The 18,286-nt window shown below is 42.3% G+C and overlaps 1 protein-coding gene across 1 annotated transcript; it reads right to left on the minus strand.

Annotated features, from left to right (window-relative positions):
* Positions 1 to 374: 374 nt before the first annotated feature.
* On the minus strand, positions 375 to 17,389 carry IFT46 (intraflagellar transport 46). The gene is made up of 12 exons (XM_082626846.1): positions 17,185 to 17,389; positions 16,344 to 16,440; positions 11,843 to 11,922; positions 9,174 to 9,313; positions 7,420 to 7,494; positions 7,171 to 7,264; positions 6,613 to 6,741; positions 5,040 to 5,161; positions 4,609 to 4,675; positions 1,594 to 1,654; positions 1,224 to 1,309; positions 375 to 864 (listed from the first exon to the last, which is right to left on the minus strand). The coding sequence occupies exons 3-12, from the start codon at positions 11,885 to 11,887 to the stop codon at positions 769 to 771; spliced, it is 915 nt and encodes a 304-aa protein (XP_082482972.1). The 5' UTR covers positions 11,888 to 11,922; positions 16,344 to 16,440; positions 17,185 to 17,389; the 3' UTR covers positions 375 to 768.
* Positions 17,390 to 18,286: the final 897 nt, after the last annotated feature.

Consider the following 18,286-nt stretch of genomic DNA (forward strand, 5'->3'; position numbering starts at 1 on the left):
AAAACCTCCAAAATATTTCCTGAATCTGTCCATCTCTACCACTACCACCCAGTCCAAGACACCATCATCCCACACCTGGGTGACTGCATTAGCTAGGCTCCCTGAGACCACAAACAGACAGGTCTGGAGCTAGACAGGCAGGTAGCCTGTAAGGCAGGTAGCACTACCTGGTGGGAGACCCCCAGAAAAAATAAGTTCTGGGAGAAAAAAGTTTCCCCTCTAATGCCAACCTTGGAGGACTGGGGTTTGATTTTATTTCACAAAGTTGATTTGCTTAAACTGCTATTCACTTAATGCCTCTTCCTAGGCCAAGTTCCTTATCTCTGCCTATGCTCAGTCTGCCTTCTCTCTTTCATATTTAAAGGACAGCAGGATAACCTGAAAGATAAGAGCATTTTATTTGTAAAGTCTTTGCCAACTAACTTTAAGAATGAAAGAAAATAATTCTATTGCTATCTCAAAAGAACATCTTTTAAGCCTTCCTCCCCACCTGAGCATCCTGGGATCCCAGGAATTCCAGTGCTTCTAACTCACATCCCCACAGTAGTGTAGATGCATAATTAATTTCCATGGGAAGGAACTCTGACACAGGCATTAGCCATTTAACGACCATGGGCAGTGCTTTCTGGCAGAGCAGTAAGACGTGCGCTGTCTCCGAATCAAGCTGTGAGGCAGGCAAGGCCGCCAAGTGGCTGACAGTGATCCCTCCTTCTCAGACGGGGCAGAGAAGCCAGCTCAGCCTTGAAACAGAGTGACATGGGAGGTGTCTCAGCTGAAGGTTAACGTCTCTGCATCTCCTGCTTGGGAGGTGGAGTTGGATGGAGGGGTGAATGCTTTCTTGCCTTCAGCTAGAGCTTTAAAATGCTGTGAGGAGAGAGAGGGAACGTGAAGGATTGGGGACATACTAGTTACTACATTTTAGCAAGAACTAACCTTGCTTCCTGCTTCCATTCATTAGGCCACTTGGTTCTCCTGTAAGAATGAGTGTCCACTGTAGATCCTCACCTAGCCTTGTCTAAGGCCCACATTGCTTCTACTTCCCCTTCCTTTACAAGCCCCACCCCTGCCTGCTTTGCAGTTCCCTTCGTTATGGGGAAGGGTGATGGTAACTCCAGGCAGAGACATCCTCCATTGTCACAGGACAGAATCACAGCAGACCCACAATAGTGGCGACAGCAGCAATCCTCACTACAGCTTAAGTCAATCTCCAATGCTGGTCTTACCTGTGAGTTCTTGAATTCCGAGTAGAGGGAAAAGAGCAGATGGAGGGACTGAATCCGACTCTTGTAGATGGGGATGTCTAGGATGGCTGAAACCGAGAACTCCCGTGAGCAGAAATAAACAAAAATCCGGAAGCTATGGGGCATTTCTTTCTAGGATGGCCAGTCCCCTCCCAGATGGGATGTGTTACTATAACTCTGGGGGTTAAATACCCAGCAGGTAGTCACATAAACCCAAATACCACCCCCGCGTGCTGCCAAATACCACAACGGGCTTAAAGTAAAGGCTGTAACTCAGAGTAAACCAGCCTTTTCAACAGCCCACAATGAATTTATCCAGAGATGGGGTCAAGGAAGGGATGGAAGGGCTTACCACAGATCATGTCTATGTACTCTGCCAGGCTGCAGTCAATCTCTGCTGTGGGCAGGCTCACCTAGGAGGGGCACGGGATGGACGCGAGTCAAAAGGCTGAAATTTCAGTGGTCCTAGCATCACTCACTCTGAAGGAAAAGAGCTCCGAGCATAAGGGGTGACATGGGCTGAATTGTGTTCCCCCAAAATTCGTATGTTTTAAGTCCTAACCTCTAAGTGCCTCAGACCATGTGACTATATTTGCAGATATGGTTGTAAAAAAGAGAAGTTAAAATGAGGTCATTAGGGTGAACCCTAATCCAGTATGACTGGAATCCTTATAAGAAGAGGAAATGAGGACCTAGACACATACAGAGGGAAGACCATGTGAAGACACAGGGAGGAGACAGCCAAGGAGAAAGGGTCTAAAAGAAATCAACTCTGCTGACAATTTGATCTCCAACTTCTAGCTTCCAGAGTGTGAAAAAACAAATTTCTGTTGCTTAAGCCACCCAGTCTGTGGCACTTTGTTAGGGCAGCCCTAGCAAATAATACAACGTGCCTTTTGTTTTCCCCCTGATCAGTAAAATGGAATTGGTTATACTCATTAACCACCAAAGTAGCATATGATATAACAGGGCCAAAATATTTTATAAGTAAAATATACTGCCATGCAGTCTTCCTGTATGTGCTTGTGAAGAAGAAACTGGACCCCAGTTATGGCCAAGTATTTATAGTTACTTGGTGTTAGAAGGCCTAATGGTCCTTGGACACCACAGGAACAGAAAAAAATGACATGACATCTCAGTAGGCTCCAGATCTAAACTAATATTGTAAGTTTAAAAACCACTGGCTTCTTAAAAATTTTTTGTTCTCTTTTTACAAAAATCAGAGTAGATGGTTCTGCAATTTCCTTTTTCCATGTAACAACATGTCATTGATATTTCTCTGTATCAGAGCAAAATAAGGCCAAACGATATTCCATTGTGTATTTCACTGAATGGATGTACTACAACCTATCTATTCAATTCCCTAATCAGACAGTTTTCTTCAGCTATAGCTTTAAAATGCTGTGAGAAAAGAGATTGTTTTCAAATTCTTTGCTTTTACAACAATTTCTCAATAAACATGTACCGAAAACTCTGTCTTCATGGAGCTTGTATTTTAGTAGGGAGAAACAAAAGACAAAATAAGTAAGGTATACAATATGTTAGAAGGTAAGTATCATGGAGAAAAAGCAGGGAAAGAGCTTGGGGAACGTGGTGAAGCAATTTTAAACACCATGGCCAGGAAGGACCTGTTATCATCTTTGCTCAGTTTTCTTGATATGTAAGAGCTTTTTGCTTGGACAGTAATGTTGTCACATATATATGTAAGTAACTTTCTTTCTTCTTGGCCGCGACACGTGGCATGCGGGATCTTAGTTCCATGATCAGGGCTCGAACCCGTGTCCCCTGCATTGAGAGTGTGGAGTCTTAACCATTGGACCGCCAGGCAAGTCCTATATAGTTTTATTTTTGTTTTAACTGTTTAATTCATTTGGAATTCCTGTATGCATATGGTTGAGGCTTAGATCTATTTAATTTTTCTCAAATGGCTGGTCAATCATCTCATCACAACCCATCCTATCTCTAATCATTTAATTCCCAACTATGTTTTTTTTTTTTTTTCTTTTGGCCACACAGCACGTGGGATCTTAGTTCCCCAACCAAGGATTGAACCCACGCCCCTTGCTTTGGAAGTGCGGAATCTTAACCACTGGACCGCCAGGGAAGTCCCTCTAATCATTTAAAATAACCATCTTTCTTATACAACAAATTTCTACATTTACATGGGTTTGTTTCTGGATTGTTATGTGCTGCTGATCTATTTCTATTCCTAATCAGTACATTATTGTTTTATTTACTACAGCTTTATAATGTGTTTCTAATGTCTGACAGGGCAAATCCTCATTTTTTCCCTAAAATTTTCATGATTAGTCTTAAAAATTGATTCTCTCAGATAAACTTTGTTACCGAATTTTCAGTTTCTAAAACAATGCAGTTAAAATCCTAATTGAAACGGCCTTCCATTTCCACGGTGAACTGGGGAGGACTGACAGTGCTGAGCGACTGACCCCTCCCTTCCAGGAACATGGCTTGACTCCTCATTCACTCAGAGCTTGTGTCTGCCCTTCACTAAAGTTTTATAATTGGTTTTCAAAAAAGTCCTGACAATTTCGTATTAAATATATTCCTGGGCACTTTTTAAAAATTTAGGATCATTATGAATAGGACTTCAGCTTCTTAGAATAGCATATACACCTCTGTGGAAAAGGTGGAGTCTAAAGTGATAATACAAAAAGTACATATGTTCATCAAAAGGTACATACTCATAGTAATAGGACACTAATATTACAGAGTAATTTGCAATATCCCCCAACTGGAAACTACCCAAATGGCTATCATAGAATGGATATATTCAAACAATGGAATACCATACAGTTGTGAGAACAAATATATAACCATGATGTATGAACAATATGGATGACTCTCCATATGGATGAACAATATAGATGAGCAAATAAGACACAAAGGAACATGATTATATTTAGATAAAATACAAAACTGGCAAACCTAGGGAGTTCCCTGGTGGCCTAGTGGTTAGGATTCCAGGCTTTCACTGATTCCAGGTTCAATCCCTGGTCGGGGAACTGAGATCCTGCAAGCCATGTGGCATGGCCAAAAAACAAACAAAAACAAAAAAACCAAGCAAACCTAATCTGTGCTATTAGAAGTCAGGAAAATAGTTACGTTGGGAGGTGGAATCCTGAGGGTGCTTCCAGGATGCCAGAGATGTTCTGTTTTTTTGATCTGATGTGTTGGTTACACAAAGGTGTTCAGTTGGTGAAAGTTAATCAACACTTACGTGTATGTTTATGATTTTGTATTATACTTCAATTTAAAAGTTAATGATAATAGTAATACAAGAAGAGAGAAAACACTGGGCCCTAGAATGAATGCCACACTTCCTTAGCTCCTGCTACCTTCCACTCACCTTTCCCAAAAGCTCTTCAAACTCTGGAGACCATTCCTGCATTAGCATGTCAATATCGGGCATAGGCCTACAAGTACAGAGGTAAATGTGAATAGAAAACATGGGCCGGTATCAGCAGTCTCTGCATCAGGATATTCTAGACTGAAGGGAGATTCTCAGTCTGGCACATTAGGATTTCAGGAAAACATAGACTGGGTGGGCCAAACTTACCCAGGACCTGGGGTTTGGAGAAGCTGGCTAAGTAATAATACCAGATAAATCATAATCTTTATGTCTGTACTGTTAGCCAGTAGCAGCCAGGATCCATAGATCCTCAGGTTGATATATCTCAAATATGTCCCAGCCTTGGGACCCCCTTCTCAGAAGCAATGGCTTCACAGGTGGTGAAGGTTACCATGGGTTACTACAGTGAAGAATGTACTATTTCTTACCTGGTGTAGTGCACAGTCGCAGGGGGCTTGGAGCGGTGTAATTCAGAGATGCTCTCAATCCATGTGTCAATGGCTTTGGGATTCTTTTCTGCATCTTCCAGGCTCTTTACTTTCATATGTTGCTAGAAAAATAAGGGGAAAGCCTGGCTGATGGCACTGAAGGATGTTCGTTTGTTTGTTTTTCTAGAATTTTTTTAAAAATAAATTTATTTATTTATTTTTGGCTGTGTTGGGTCTTTGTTGCTGTGCGTGGGCTTTCTCTAGTTGCGGCAAGTGGAGGCTACTCTTTCATTGTGGTGCACAGGTTTGTCATTGCGTTGGCTTCTCTTGTTGCAGAGCATGGGCTCTAGGCACGTGGGCTTTAGTAGTTGTGGCACACGGGCTCAGCAGTTGTGGCACACGGGCTCAGCAGTTGTGGCTCACGTGCTCTAGAGGGCAGGCTTAGTAGTTGTGGCACACGGTCTTAGTTGCTCCGCGGCATCTGGGATCTTCCCGGACCAGGGCTTGAGCCGTGTCCCCTGTGTTGGCAGGTGGATTCTTAACCACTGCACCACCAGGGAAGCCCTTGAAGGATGTTTTTACTCTTGTTTTTACAGAGTGGCTCATCATATGCTGTTCGTATTCAAGGTAGCTGCTGAAAAGGGAAGCCTGCCAGGAGCCAAATGAAGATTATAGGAAACCCTGATAAAATCTTCTGTAGCCAGGGGAAGGGGGCAGGTCAACAGGACAGAAATGACCACAATAAGATACCATTTCACACCTACTAGGATGGCTAGAATAAAAAAGACAGACAATACCAAGTGTTGGCGAGGATGTGGAGAAATTGGAACTCTAATTCATTGCTGGTGGGATTGTAAAATGATTCAGCCACTCTGGAAAACAGTTTAGCAGTTCCTCAAAATATTAAACAGTTTCCATATGGCTCAGCAATCCCACTCCTACCTATATACACAAGACAACAATATATGTGCATGCAACAACTTGTACATGTTCACAGATGCAGAATTAACAGAAATGGAAACAACTGGTAAGTGGATAGACAAAATATGGTATGTCCATACAATGGAATATTATTCAGCCATAAAAAAGGGAATGAAGTAGTGACCAGGGTTTAAGAGCAGGGGAAATGAGGAGAGGAGTGACTACTAATGGGTATGGGGTTTCTTTTTGTTTTGTTTTGGTTTTTGGCCCTGCCTCACAGCTTGTGGGATCTTAGTTCCCCCACCACGGATTGAACTCAGGCTCACCGCTGTGAAAGTGCTGAGTCCTAACCACTGGACCATCAGGGAATTCCCAAGGGGTTTCTTTTTGGAATAATGAAAATGTTCTTAAATAGTGGTGATGGTTGTACAGCTCTGTGAATATACTAAAAGTCACTGAATTGTACAATTTAAAAGGGTGAATTTCATGGTAGGTAAATTATATCTTAATACAACTGTTACTGAAAAAAAACAGGGCTGGTTGAAACCATAGCCATCCCTTTTAATAGGCAGTAAGTCAACTGTTCAAATACCAGCAAGGCTTCTACTCTCGGCCCCCTGGAGCTAGGGCCTGTGCTAGGCTAGTATCTTACTGTGACGTTGTGCTGTTTGGAATTCTCTGTTAACCAAAGTGAGAGCACTGTAGGGTCCGACTGCTTTGTAGAAGGCTCATCCAATACCAGTAGGCCAAGGCTGTCAGGTTTTCCATCAGGACGTGGAACCTGGTTAGGAGAAAGGTAAGAAAGCAGAGAAAAAAACCATGGGAGGGATATAAAAAGGTACACTTGCTTCCAATAAGCTGAAGAGGAAGAACTCTTCTGGTTCATCATTATTTCTAGTATTAAAAAGCATGCCTGTATATCATGCTGTACTAAAGTACTACCTAGAAAAAAATACATGATCTATAGGACCTTAAATATAAAGCTGAAGTCATGGATAATTAGGAGGCAGATATATGACAAATTTTTAACACCTAATGAGATAATCAATGAGTATAATTTGGAGTTGAGAGCAAGTTAAGAACTCCAGTGAAATGAAGAATATATATTAAGGTAGCTATTGCTAGTCAGGGAAATTAGTGGAACTGTTAGAGTGATAGAGGGGTCAGAAGAAACACCTAAGGAGTCAGTTTTAGGATGTTCTGACTGTACCTTTAAGAATGCATCAATATCCCCGACAGCTGGGATAAAAGCAGGAATGAAAGGTTTCAGTTTGTGGTCCAGGTCAATCAACTGAGGTGTATACCTAGGAGATATTGCCACGGGAAGGTGGAGACTGTCAGAGAAACTTACTTTATTATTCAGGCTGAAAAAACCTAAGGGGAATGGCCATGTTTCAGACTAGAGGAAGGAAAGGGCAAGGCAGGGCTGGGGATTATGGTGGCAGGGCCTGGTACTCACCTACTGATGTACTGGAAGAGTTCCTTAATCTCAGCAGAAACTGGCAAATGCTCATAACCTGCAGGATCATAGGCCCTGGGGAAAGGAAAATGTGGTTCAAGGTAGCCAGAGAAGAGCAGGGGTTGCTGAGCCCTGGTTCAGCCCGGGTGTTACTCTGGCCATAGGGCATATGACTCTGGACCTAGTTTCTGCTCCACCCACATCTGCCTTTTCTGAGCAGCTTGCAAGGTAACTTTAAAAGTGGTTATAATTAGCTCTCAGCTATCTGTGACAATGAAGAACAGAGCTACAGAAAATCAAAAACGTAATTTTAAAAAATTTTAGAATGCAGCAGAAATTGTTTTCCCTTTTTTTTTGAATGAAGGGGATGAAGAGAAAAGATGGAATGAGATCTTAATTTCTGACATGAAAACGGTTTACCCCAAGAAAAAAAGGAATTTTTACAAAGATGTTTTTCAGTGTTATTTATAAAAGTAAAAAATTAGAAACAAAATGTCCAACACTTGAGAGATGGTTAGATATGTCAAGATGAATACCACAGTTATTAAAAATACTTGTATTAATACATGAAATGTATACAGTAAAAAAGTAGTAGAGTACATATTAATGACTATAATTAAGTAAAATGTAATGAATTGACAAAGTATATAAGTGACTAGGAAAGCTATTTAATGTTCTTCTGGGAAGAGTTGCTTAACAAAAAAACTAAATAGTTTATATTTCCCCAGATTATAATTTATGGAAGCAGAATAATGAAGTAAACTGGGAAGCATGAAAAGTCAGTCTGGTATTAAACATTTGCCTAATTTACTTAGTGTCTACCTTCAGGTGGATAATTCAAAGGTAACTTTTTATTTTTACTAAACTACTTCATTGAATAAAGTATGCATGCACATGATAGGAAATAAAAGGTACAAAATGTATTCAGTGGAAAGTTATGTCCCCTTCCACCCCTGTTCCCTTGCCACCAAGTTCCCCTCCCAAGAGTAATCAGTATTATTAGTTCCTAGGGTAGCCTAGAGATAGCTTATGTAATATTTGTTTTATACACATGGTAGCACAGCATAAAGACTTCTATGCCTTTTTAAAATGTAACAGTGTCCCTTGGAGATTGTTCTTTACAGTGCACAGAGTGCTGCCTCATACTTTTTAATGGCTAGAAAGAATTCTACTGATTGGCTACACCAGTTAATTGTATTTTAAATGAATGGGCTTTAGAATCTACTTTGATTAAAACCTACAGGGGTGGGTCATGAGTAATCTAGCACCAGAGCTGGAATATGGTGAGGAGAATTTTTACTGAAGCATCATGCAGGGACATTTTGCCTCAATACAGGGTTCCGGATGCACCTATTCTCTACCCGTCCTAAAAGGGTCTGAGCCTAAAATTGAAATGTTCCTGTGCATGTGTGTTTCCCTTGCCAAATAGAAATGCTTTCGTATGTGTATAAATTTATCTTCTCTTCCCTAGAATGTGAATTCCTTGGAGTCAGAGACCATCAGTTAAACTGACTCAGCAAATCCTCATGAAATCCCTGAGCCCACAAGTGTCTCCGATAGTGCAAGTGACATCACAGGATTCGGGCAGTAGAGCCAAAAAAGAAGGAAAACTCATTACGCTGGGTTTCTGAGCATCTGATAATCCTAAATAGAGGAGATCAAAAGAGCTGCTGGAATTTCACTTCTCACTGACGTCCTCCTGTCCAGTGTTTTGAAGGAGGCGTTTTCCTCCTTGGCAAGGGGGCTTTTCTCACCCTTCCAGAGGGGCCCCGTGCTCTTCATCATCACTATCGTCATCATCAGAATCAGTTTCAGATGAGTCATCATCGTCGTCATCATCATCGTTTTCACTAAAGCCCCGCTGAGGAGTGAGCTGCGAGGTCTTCTTTTTCTCCTGAGATAGGGCAGGAGATAGAAAGGTCCAGGTAAGGAGAAATTTAGTGTACCTTTACCCAGTTCTCTCCTAGTGCTCCAACCAGTACCCTCCCACCTGACACCAATTCACTGGAAAGAGAAGGAAGCACTCCCCAGAAGGGCCTCGAGAACCTTCTTCTGCTCCTCCTTAGCTACTAACTGAGTCCCCACTTTCTATAACCATGGTCTCTTCCTCTGCTTGAGGCTTGGGTATAAATTTTATCCAATACATATCTCTTTTACCTGTTACTTAGGAGATTCTGAGAACTCTGCATAAACTTTAACCAGTCAGCTCCAACTCTAAAACTGAGGGACTTCTGAAGAAGAAAGCAACTCTAAATATAATAGTTATTTTGGGAAGAAATGGGGGAAGATGAAGTAGGGAAGACACACTTTAGGGAATCTTAATACTCACAAAGATCATAGGGAGGAAATCTAGTATTTAATTTGCAAGACTGCCCAGGGTAAGCTGCTTGTAACTATCAAAAGAAGAAAGTTCATAGTCAACCCCGGGCCTGGATTCTGACCAGCAGTTCCGGAGACTGTGGGTTTTCCCTTTCCATTCAATGGGTATCTGACCTATGCATGGTTCCCCTCCCTTCCCCCGTAAGTTAAATGCAATGACTGTACATTATATCTTGAGATAAGAGACTCTTCTGTCCTTGGCATTACGACCTACCTTTCTGGGCTTCTGGTTCTAGATGCACCACCCCACCCTCAAGCCGACGAGAAGGGGTAAGGTGGTGCTTGGGCTTGCCGGGGCAGTTGGGACAGGGTCCATGTCTTTGACTCTAGGGCCTGGAGCCTGTGGCATGCCCTCACTTAGGACCTAAAGGGTGGCCAATTGGCCCCCTTTAAAAATAGGTTTTTCAAGCTTGGTTTCCATATGCCATATGGCTTACACTGAGGTTAAGAGATGATTGGTTCTAGTTTTTTAAATTATTTAACATTTCTTTTACATTAAAGCAGCTACTGACATATAAAACTGTGACACATTACAGGACATCAAAAACTTCTCTGGGTTACATTCTCCTCTAAGCATAACACAGATTTATTATACATAGATAAAAATATATTTTAACTCATCTGTAACATGTGAGACTGATGACACAGTTGCAGAATATGCCTCATTGGTATACAACTGGTAAGAATCTCCCACAGTGTTCTTTCCTAATTCAAAATCTGCCCAAATTATTCTTGGTCACATGGGAAGCAGTCTGGCAAGGGGAGATGTTTAAGAATATCGTCAGCTCAAAGATTATTCAAAAGTGGATCCTATCTGCTGATTCTGGGTGCATACTAAATTGGAAAGATAAATGAGCCTTGAATATTGACTACATCATGATGAAAACTAGAAAAATTTAGGGTGAATATACAAAATTAGGAGGTCAATTTAGGAAAATTGTTCACTTTTCTTTTGTCTGCTTCTTCAAAGTAGTGCTTTGCAAAATCTCTGACCTATGGGAGAAGACTTTATATACCACAGACAAGATGCCAAAAAACTACTTTGTAGGTAAGATGTCAAACAGCACACTAGTCACAAAGTGGGGCTATCTTAAAACATTACCTTTTAGACTTTCTATGAAATCCGTCTCTGTTACTACAGCTTTCTGCATTACTTCAAATATTCTCCTTCACCTGAGTTTTCAAAATGCCTGTTCTTGGAGGACGATTAAAACATAACCATTGGACCATGTGCTAAGCCTAAACACGGGCTGTTAGACAGTGCACATGTGCAAAGTTAAGGCCGTATCTGGCTAGAGCTGTGGGTATCTTTTCATCGCACTTTCAGAAACGGTGATTCTCTTGGTTCGCAGAATGACAGCAAAGTGACATCTGGGCCTTAAGGCTTCAAACCTAAAGTCTCCTTCGCAAACCACTAGCAGTATCACAACTGTTGACAGTGAACCAATGCCAGGGTCAATCATTCCAAACTTTCTTTATCATGAGAATTACTTGGAGTGCTTGCTCAAAATATACATTTGCAGGCTTTTACCTTCAAGATTCTGATTAGGCAGTTCTGGGTGGGGACTGGAAATGTTTTTGTAAATTTAAAATTTTATTTTTTTACTTATTTACTTATTTATTTATTGGCCGTGCCACGCGGCATGTGAGATCTTAGTTCCCCGACCAGGGGATCGAACCCGTGCCCCTTGCAGTGGAAGCACAGAGTTCTAACCACTGGACCACCAGGGAATTCCTATCTGTTTTTTTTTTTTTTTAATAAGTACCCCAGTTGATTATTATGATCAGAAAAGTTTGTGAAACACTGGCCTGTGTTATATGAAATTTCTCACCAAAACATCAGCTATAACAGTAAGCTTTATTCCTGAAGGAGAGTCAAAATCTTAATGCTCTTGGCTCTTGACTGTCCTCCACGAGCTCAAAGGAACCCAGTCACTGGAGGTGAGTATTTAAGAAATGTTTGTTACTGAACTAGTGTCATTTCAAACTAACTACGAAAAATTCAAAGCAGAGATTTCACAAGAAGCTGTGGGTTATACTGCACCTTGTTATTTTCCTCTTTGTACTCATCACTGCTGTTGTCAGCCATAGTCTTGTTAGGAAGATGGGTGGAACGACGAAGTCCTTGGAAGAAAAGTTTTCCTTTTAGGTTATTGTTTTTTGGGTTTTTAAAAAAATACTTATTTGGTTGTTGTGCTGGGTCTTAGTTGTGGCAGGCGGGCTCCTTAGTTGTGGCATGCAAACTCTTAGTGGCGACATGCATGTGGGATCTAGTTCCCTGACCAGGGATCGAACCCAGGCCCCCTGCATTGGGAGCGTGGAGTCTTAACCACTCTGCCACCAGGGAAGTCCCTAGGTTGTTGTTAAAATGATTTTCAAAGACAGATATTTTTCATTTATAATATTTTATGCTCTAACCATTTTATGGAACAGGGTTTATAAGAATATCTAGCTGAAAGACAGGAAACTGAATTCTAGTCATGGCTCTGTCAATTCAATTTGAGATATACTTACTAAGTTGTTTTTTTTTTTTGCGGTACGCACGTCTCTCACTCTTGTGGCCTCTCCCGTTGCAGAGCACAGGCTCCGGACGCACAGGCTCAGTGGCCATGGCTCACGGGCCCAGCCGCTCCACAGCATGTGGGATCTTCCCAGACCGGGGCACGAACCCGTGTCCCCTGCATCGGCAGGCGGACTCTCAACCACTACGCCACCAAGGAAGCCCTTACTAAGTATTACTATGCTTAAGGCATTAGGTTAGACATTATACTAACTGATTATCTGCCATTACATATATAGCATAAAATCTGCCCTTAGTTTACATATTGGTGAAATGAGGTTAGTAATTAGTTAGTAATTAGTAAAGCAAAAGGAGTGCTGGATTTATGGTCAGAAGACTGGGTTTACAGGACAACTCTATCAGGTGGACAAAATGACTTAACCTCTCTGAGTCTCAGTATTCCCACTTCTAAATGGGGTCAGTAATATTTCTCAGTCAGGATTGTTGTAAGAATCAACTGAAAACAATTTTTTTTTTTTTTTTTTTTTTTTTTTTGCGGTACGCGGGCCTCTCACTGCTGCGGCCTCTCCCGTTGCAGAGTACAGGCTCCAGACGCGCAGGCTCAGCGGCCATGGCTCATGGGCCCAGCCGCTCTGCAGCATGTGGGATCTTCCCGGACCGGGGCACGATCCCGTGTCCCCTGCATCAGCAGGCGGACTCTCAACCATTGCGCCACCAGGGAAGCCCTGAAAACAATTTTATGTGGAAGGAAATGTCCTAGTTCCTGGCAAATAGTAGTCACAAATATGAATCTGAATCAGTGTCTATAAGATAAAAGCAATAAAATATTCTGAACAATTAAAAGCATAACCAGATGTAAGATACTATTAACTGGCATGAAAACATGTTCAATGATTTCTAAGTCAGATGAATGCCCACTGAACACCATTTTTCTGCCTTTTAAATTGCCTAAACTGAAAACAAATTATAATGTCCACAGCTGGCAAGATTATAAATGTGCTCAAGTCAAAAACCTGGGTGTCAGGGGACTCCCCTGGTGGTCCAGTGGGTAAGACTCTGAGCTCCCAGTACACAGGGCCCCAGTTCAACGCCCGGTCAGGGAACTAGATCCCGCATGCTGCAACTAAGAAGCCTGCATGCAGCAGCTAAAAGTTCACATGCTGCAACTAAGACCCAGCACAGCCAAAACAAATAAATAAATATTAAAAAACAAAAACAAAAAACCTGGGTGTCAGATAACTAACAAGGACCTACTATATAGCACAGGGAACTATACTCAGTATTTTCTAATAACCTATAAGGGAAAAGAATCTGAAAAAGAATGTATGAATAAATAAATAAATAAATAAATAAATAAATAAATAAATAAAACGGAATTAGTGTGCAATATATCTGAAAGTAACACAACATTGTAAATCAACTATACTTCAATAGATAAATAAATACGTATGACAGGCATTAAAAAATTAAAAATTAATTAAAATTTAAAACAAAAAAGTAAGTAGGTCAATGACCTGGTTAAAAAAAAAAAAAACAGGGCTTCCCTGGTGGTGCAGTGGTTGAGAGTCTGCCTGCCGATGCTGGGGACACGGGTTCGTGCCGCCAGTCCGGGAAGATCCCACATGCCGCAGAGCGGCTGGGCCCGTGAGCCATGGCCGCTGAGCCTGCGCGTCCGGAGCCTGTGCTCCGCAACGGGAGAGGCCACAACAGTGAGAGGCCCGCATACCGCAAAAAAACACAACAACAACAACAAAAAAACACCTGAGTGTCTAGGTATACATACACCGAAAGACTGAAAGCAGGGACTCAAACAGATACTTGTACACCAATGTTCATAGCAACATATTCACAATTGCCAAAAGGTGGAAACCACCCAAGTGTCCATTGACAGACAAATGGATAAACAAAATGTGGTTATACAAACAATGGAATATTATTCAGCCTTAAAAAGGAAGGAAAATTTAACACATGCTGCAGCATGAATGAACCTTGAAAACATTAAGCTACATGAATTAAGCCAGACAGGAAAGGACAAACACTGTATGATTCTGCTTATGCAGTACCTACAATAGGTAAATTCATAGAGGCAAAGTAGAATAGAGGTTACCAGCAGCTGGGGGGTGGGGGGGAGGGAAGGGGAATGGAGAGTTATTGTTTAATAATAACTCTGTTCAGGGGGCTTCCCTGGTGGCGCAGTGGTTGGGAGTCTGCCTGCCGATGCAGGGGACACGGGTTCGTGCCCCGGTCCGGGAGGATCCCACATGCCGCGGAGCGGCTGGGCCCATGAGCCATGGCCTCTGAGCCTGCGCATCCGGAGCCTGTGCTCCACAACGGGAGAGGCCACAACAGTGAGAGGCCCACGTACTGCAAAAAAAAAAATAATAACAATAATAATAATAATAATAACTCTGTTCAGGATGATGAAAAAGTTCTGGAAATAGTAGAGATACTTACGCAACAACACGAATGTACTTAATGCTACTGAATTGTACACCTCGAAATGGTTAAAATGGTAAATTTTACATTAGGCAAGTTTACCACAATAAACAAACAACCCTGGATGTCATCCCTGATTCCTAACTCAAGAGCTAAATCCAATCCATCAGCAAGTCTTAGTGATTCTACCACAACAGTACCTCTACCATTTGCCAATTCTATTCTCAACTTCCTCCCCACATCCAAGCCACTATCACCTCAACTCAGCCATGGCGACAGTCCTTCTAACTGGCTCCTTGCTTTCACCTTCGCACCTTTCAGTCCATGCCATGCATAACAGCAGTATGGCCTCTAAAGCCCTGCTTGTTATACCTCCTGACTACCTCTGAGGTTACTCTCTCCTACCATATGCCCGTCTCTTTCAAGTCCTCAAACTAACCCAAGTTCTTTCTGGCCTCAGGGCCTTTTCACATTTCACTAGCTGCTCCCTCTTCCTGGCCTATTTTTCCTCTGTGTCTAAATCCTCCTCACCTTTCAGTTTCAACCATCACCTCCTTAGGGCTTCCCTGACCCTCCATCAAAAGTAGATCCCACTCCTCACCAATATTCTCCATAACATCAAACTCTTTGCTTCCATCAATGCACTTAACACATTTGTAATTGTGTTTCTTTATTCATTTGGCATCCGTCTCCCATAATTACAGGCATCAGGATGGCAGGGTCAATGTCTCTTTTAATGCGGTATACCTGGGAATTCTCTGGCGGTCCAGTGGTTAGGACTCCGAGCTCTCCCTGCCGAAGACCTGGGTTCAATCCCTGGTCGAGAAACTCAAATCCCACAAGCCACGCGGCGCGACCAAAACAAAGAAACAAACAAAAAACCGTATACCTAGTGCCAAGCATAAGGCTGAGGGATAATAGGCATTCAAAAAATGTTGAACAAATGATGGTGTCAAGTCCTCTAAAAATATTCTGTTGAGGTTTCAATTGGAATTGCAGGTGAAGGATAGGTAACTGAAGCATCTTCAGAACTGAGCAAAAGAGTTTTGATAAATTAAACAAACAATCGTGAACCCCCGGCAGGCTGTGGGCAGAACACTATCATGAAGTAAATGGCGATGGGGAACACTGGTTAGGTTGATGGAAGATCCTGCAATCTGGGTGGCTGTGTTTTCTCCCCCCTTAACTATTTGGAAAACAGAAGCAATGGCAAGTAACTTGACTCTGAAAGCCAACATCTGCTAATAGAAAATAGAAAATTCTTGGGGACAATCATGAATCCATCTTGCAACCCTCAAGGCGGTACCTACCAGGGTCAAACGTATTCTCCATGTGGTAATAGACAATTGTTTTGTTTCTGTTTCTAAGAAAATAGGGCTAAGTTCTAAGCTACATGTCATTCTAAGCTACATGTCATTCACATGAGATCAACAGTTTTGATTCTCATGGTTTATTTGGAGATGACTTTTTTTCTTTTTTTACAAATTTTGGTTTGTTTTTAATAACCGCTGACTTACAATTGCAAAACAAACAAAACAAAGAGAAAAAAACCAACCATTTCTTTCTTTCCTCTTCATGCCTCTCTTACCTTTGTGTCTTGTGGTTGGAGCATCAATACTCGCAACCTCTTCAGGGTCGTTAATCTCTAGACGCTCATCATATGTCTGGTTTTCAACGGTCTTGGTCTAAGCAAAAGGAAATATGATTACAGAGCTCCTATCACGGGACATTAAGCACTTTGTGGGGAGGTGGATTCCAAACCAGCATTGGTTCCTCTTCCTTACCCAAGACACCAGTTTTACCTGAAACCTTCACCATACCCCCCATTCAAACTTTCCTTAAGGCTTCTTGGCCCCAGGTCAAGCAGTTCAGTCATTCTGCTGCAGCCCTTATTTAGGAACTGCTGGCAGGCCGGCTGAGGAACGAGGGAATCGTGGAGAGAAACGACAGCCAACTTCTGAAGCAGCTCCCCAAAGCTGTTAAGATACCCGCGCAAGAGCAAAACAGTATTTGTCTGTAGATAATGGCTGTCTCCTCCGGTTCGATCAGTTTCGCAAGGCGGCCGGAGCTTCTCAAGGGAGGCTGTAGAGGCTCTAGAAAGAGTTCTGTCTCTGGGGTTACCTGGGAGGGAGGGGCGTTCCCCGAAGACAGGGTAAACTCCAGTCTCTTGGTCCCACCCAATAATCCCGAAAGCATCACCCTCGCCCCCACCACACCACCCCCGTCTTGTATGTCGGATCCACTTAAGTTTCTTGGGGAGTAAAGGAAACAGGATGGTTGGTGATGGCGTGAAGGAAGGAGGGAAAGAACAGTTGTCAAGAAGATGGGAAGAGGTGGAGGGGAGGTGGGGAGAGGGAAGGGGAGTCCTTTCTATTCCTCTACGGAGGGAGAAACAGAGTTCTCTTTCTGCTAGGGTGAGTACGAATTACCTGTAGCCCCTCTGAATCCGTCTTCTCTATGTGGAAAGAACCCCAGCCTAGGGCTTGGGTCTCACTCCAATCTCAGGCCAGGCCACTTCTACTTGGAAGAAGGCCAAGGGTTTCTACTCGGAGCAACCGGCCTGTTGTCAGTCGCTAAGCAAAAAAAAAAAAAAGAAAAGAAAAGAAAAAATCGCGAGACTTTCTTTCACTCTCGTGAGACCTTCTCCACTCGCGTGTTAAGTCTCTTCCAGCATTGAGGGATGATCCAGGGAGGATCTAGAGGGGCTCGAATCCTGTTTGTCTAGGGTTTCAATAAATTTGTCTGTGGCGGCATCTAGCGGCCGGGGGCGGCAAAGCTGACGGATGAATTTCGGTTCGCATAGAGTTAGCCTTCCAATCCAGAAATATGGTGTGCCTGTCTTCCTCAGGACAAGGAGCATTGGGTATGCAATTCCTACTAAGTCAGTCCAATCACACTTTAGGCAAACTCGGAAGTTTAGCTAAATTCCCAGGACACTTTGTACGACCTTTTATAGTATTTATATTACATTATAGTCCTTCCCCTCCACTGTGTCCCATTGCATGGGACATAACTTATAGTACTATCAAATTATTCATTATCTGAGATTCAGGTATAACCCATTCTCCTGCATTTTTAAAAAACATCTTTATTGGAGTATAACTGCTTTACAATGGTGTGTTAATTTCTGCTTTATAACAAAGTGAATCAGCTATACATATACATATATCCCCATATCTCCTCACTCTTGCATCTCCCTCCCACCCTCCCTATCCCACCCCTCTAGGTGGTCACGAAGCACCGAGCTGACCTCCCTGTGCTATGTGGCTGCTTCCTTCTCCTGCGTTTTTATTTGCTAAAGAAGACTGTGGGCTTCTTTAGGGCAGGGTCTGTGTCTAATTAGTTTTTAAGCTTTTCACAGCTCAGTGCATTGCATAAATCAGTCACTTTCAAAATGCTCATTGTGTGGATGAATGAAGGAATGAATGAATGAAGATGTAAGGAACAAATATTTCAAAACTACAGACGTAGTTAATTTGGGGAGTCAGAGGGAGAGAAACAAAAGAATTTTGGAAATTTGATCATGAAAAC

Source organism: Mesoplodon mirus (assembly GCF_964341445.2).
Source record: "Mesoplodon mirus genome assembly, chromosome: 7".
In the NCBI taxonomy this organism is placed as follows: Eukaryota; Metazoa; Chordata; class Mammalia; order Artiodactyla; family Ziphiidae; genus Mesoplodon; species Mesoplodon mirus.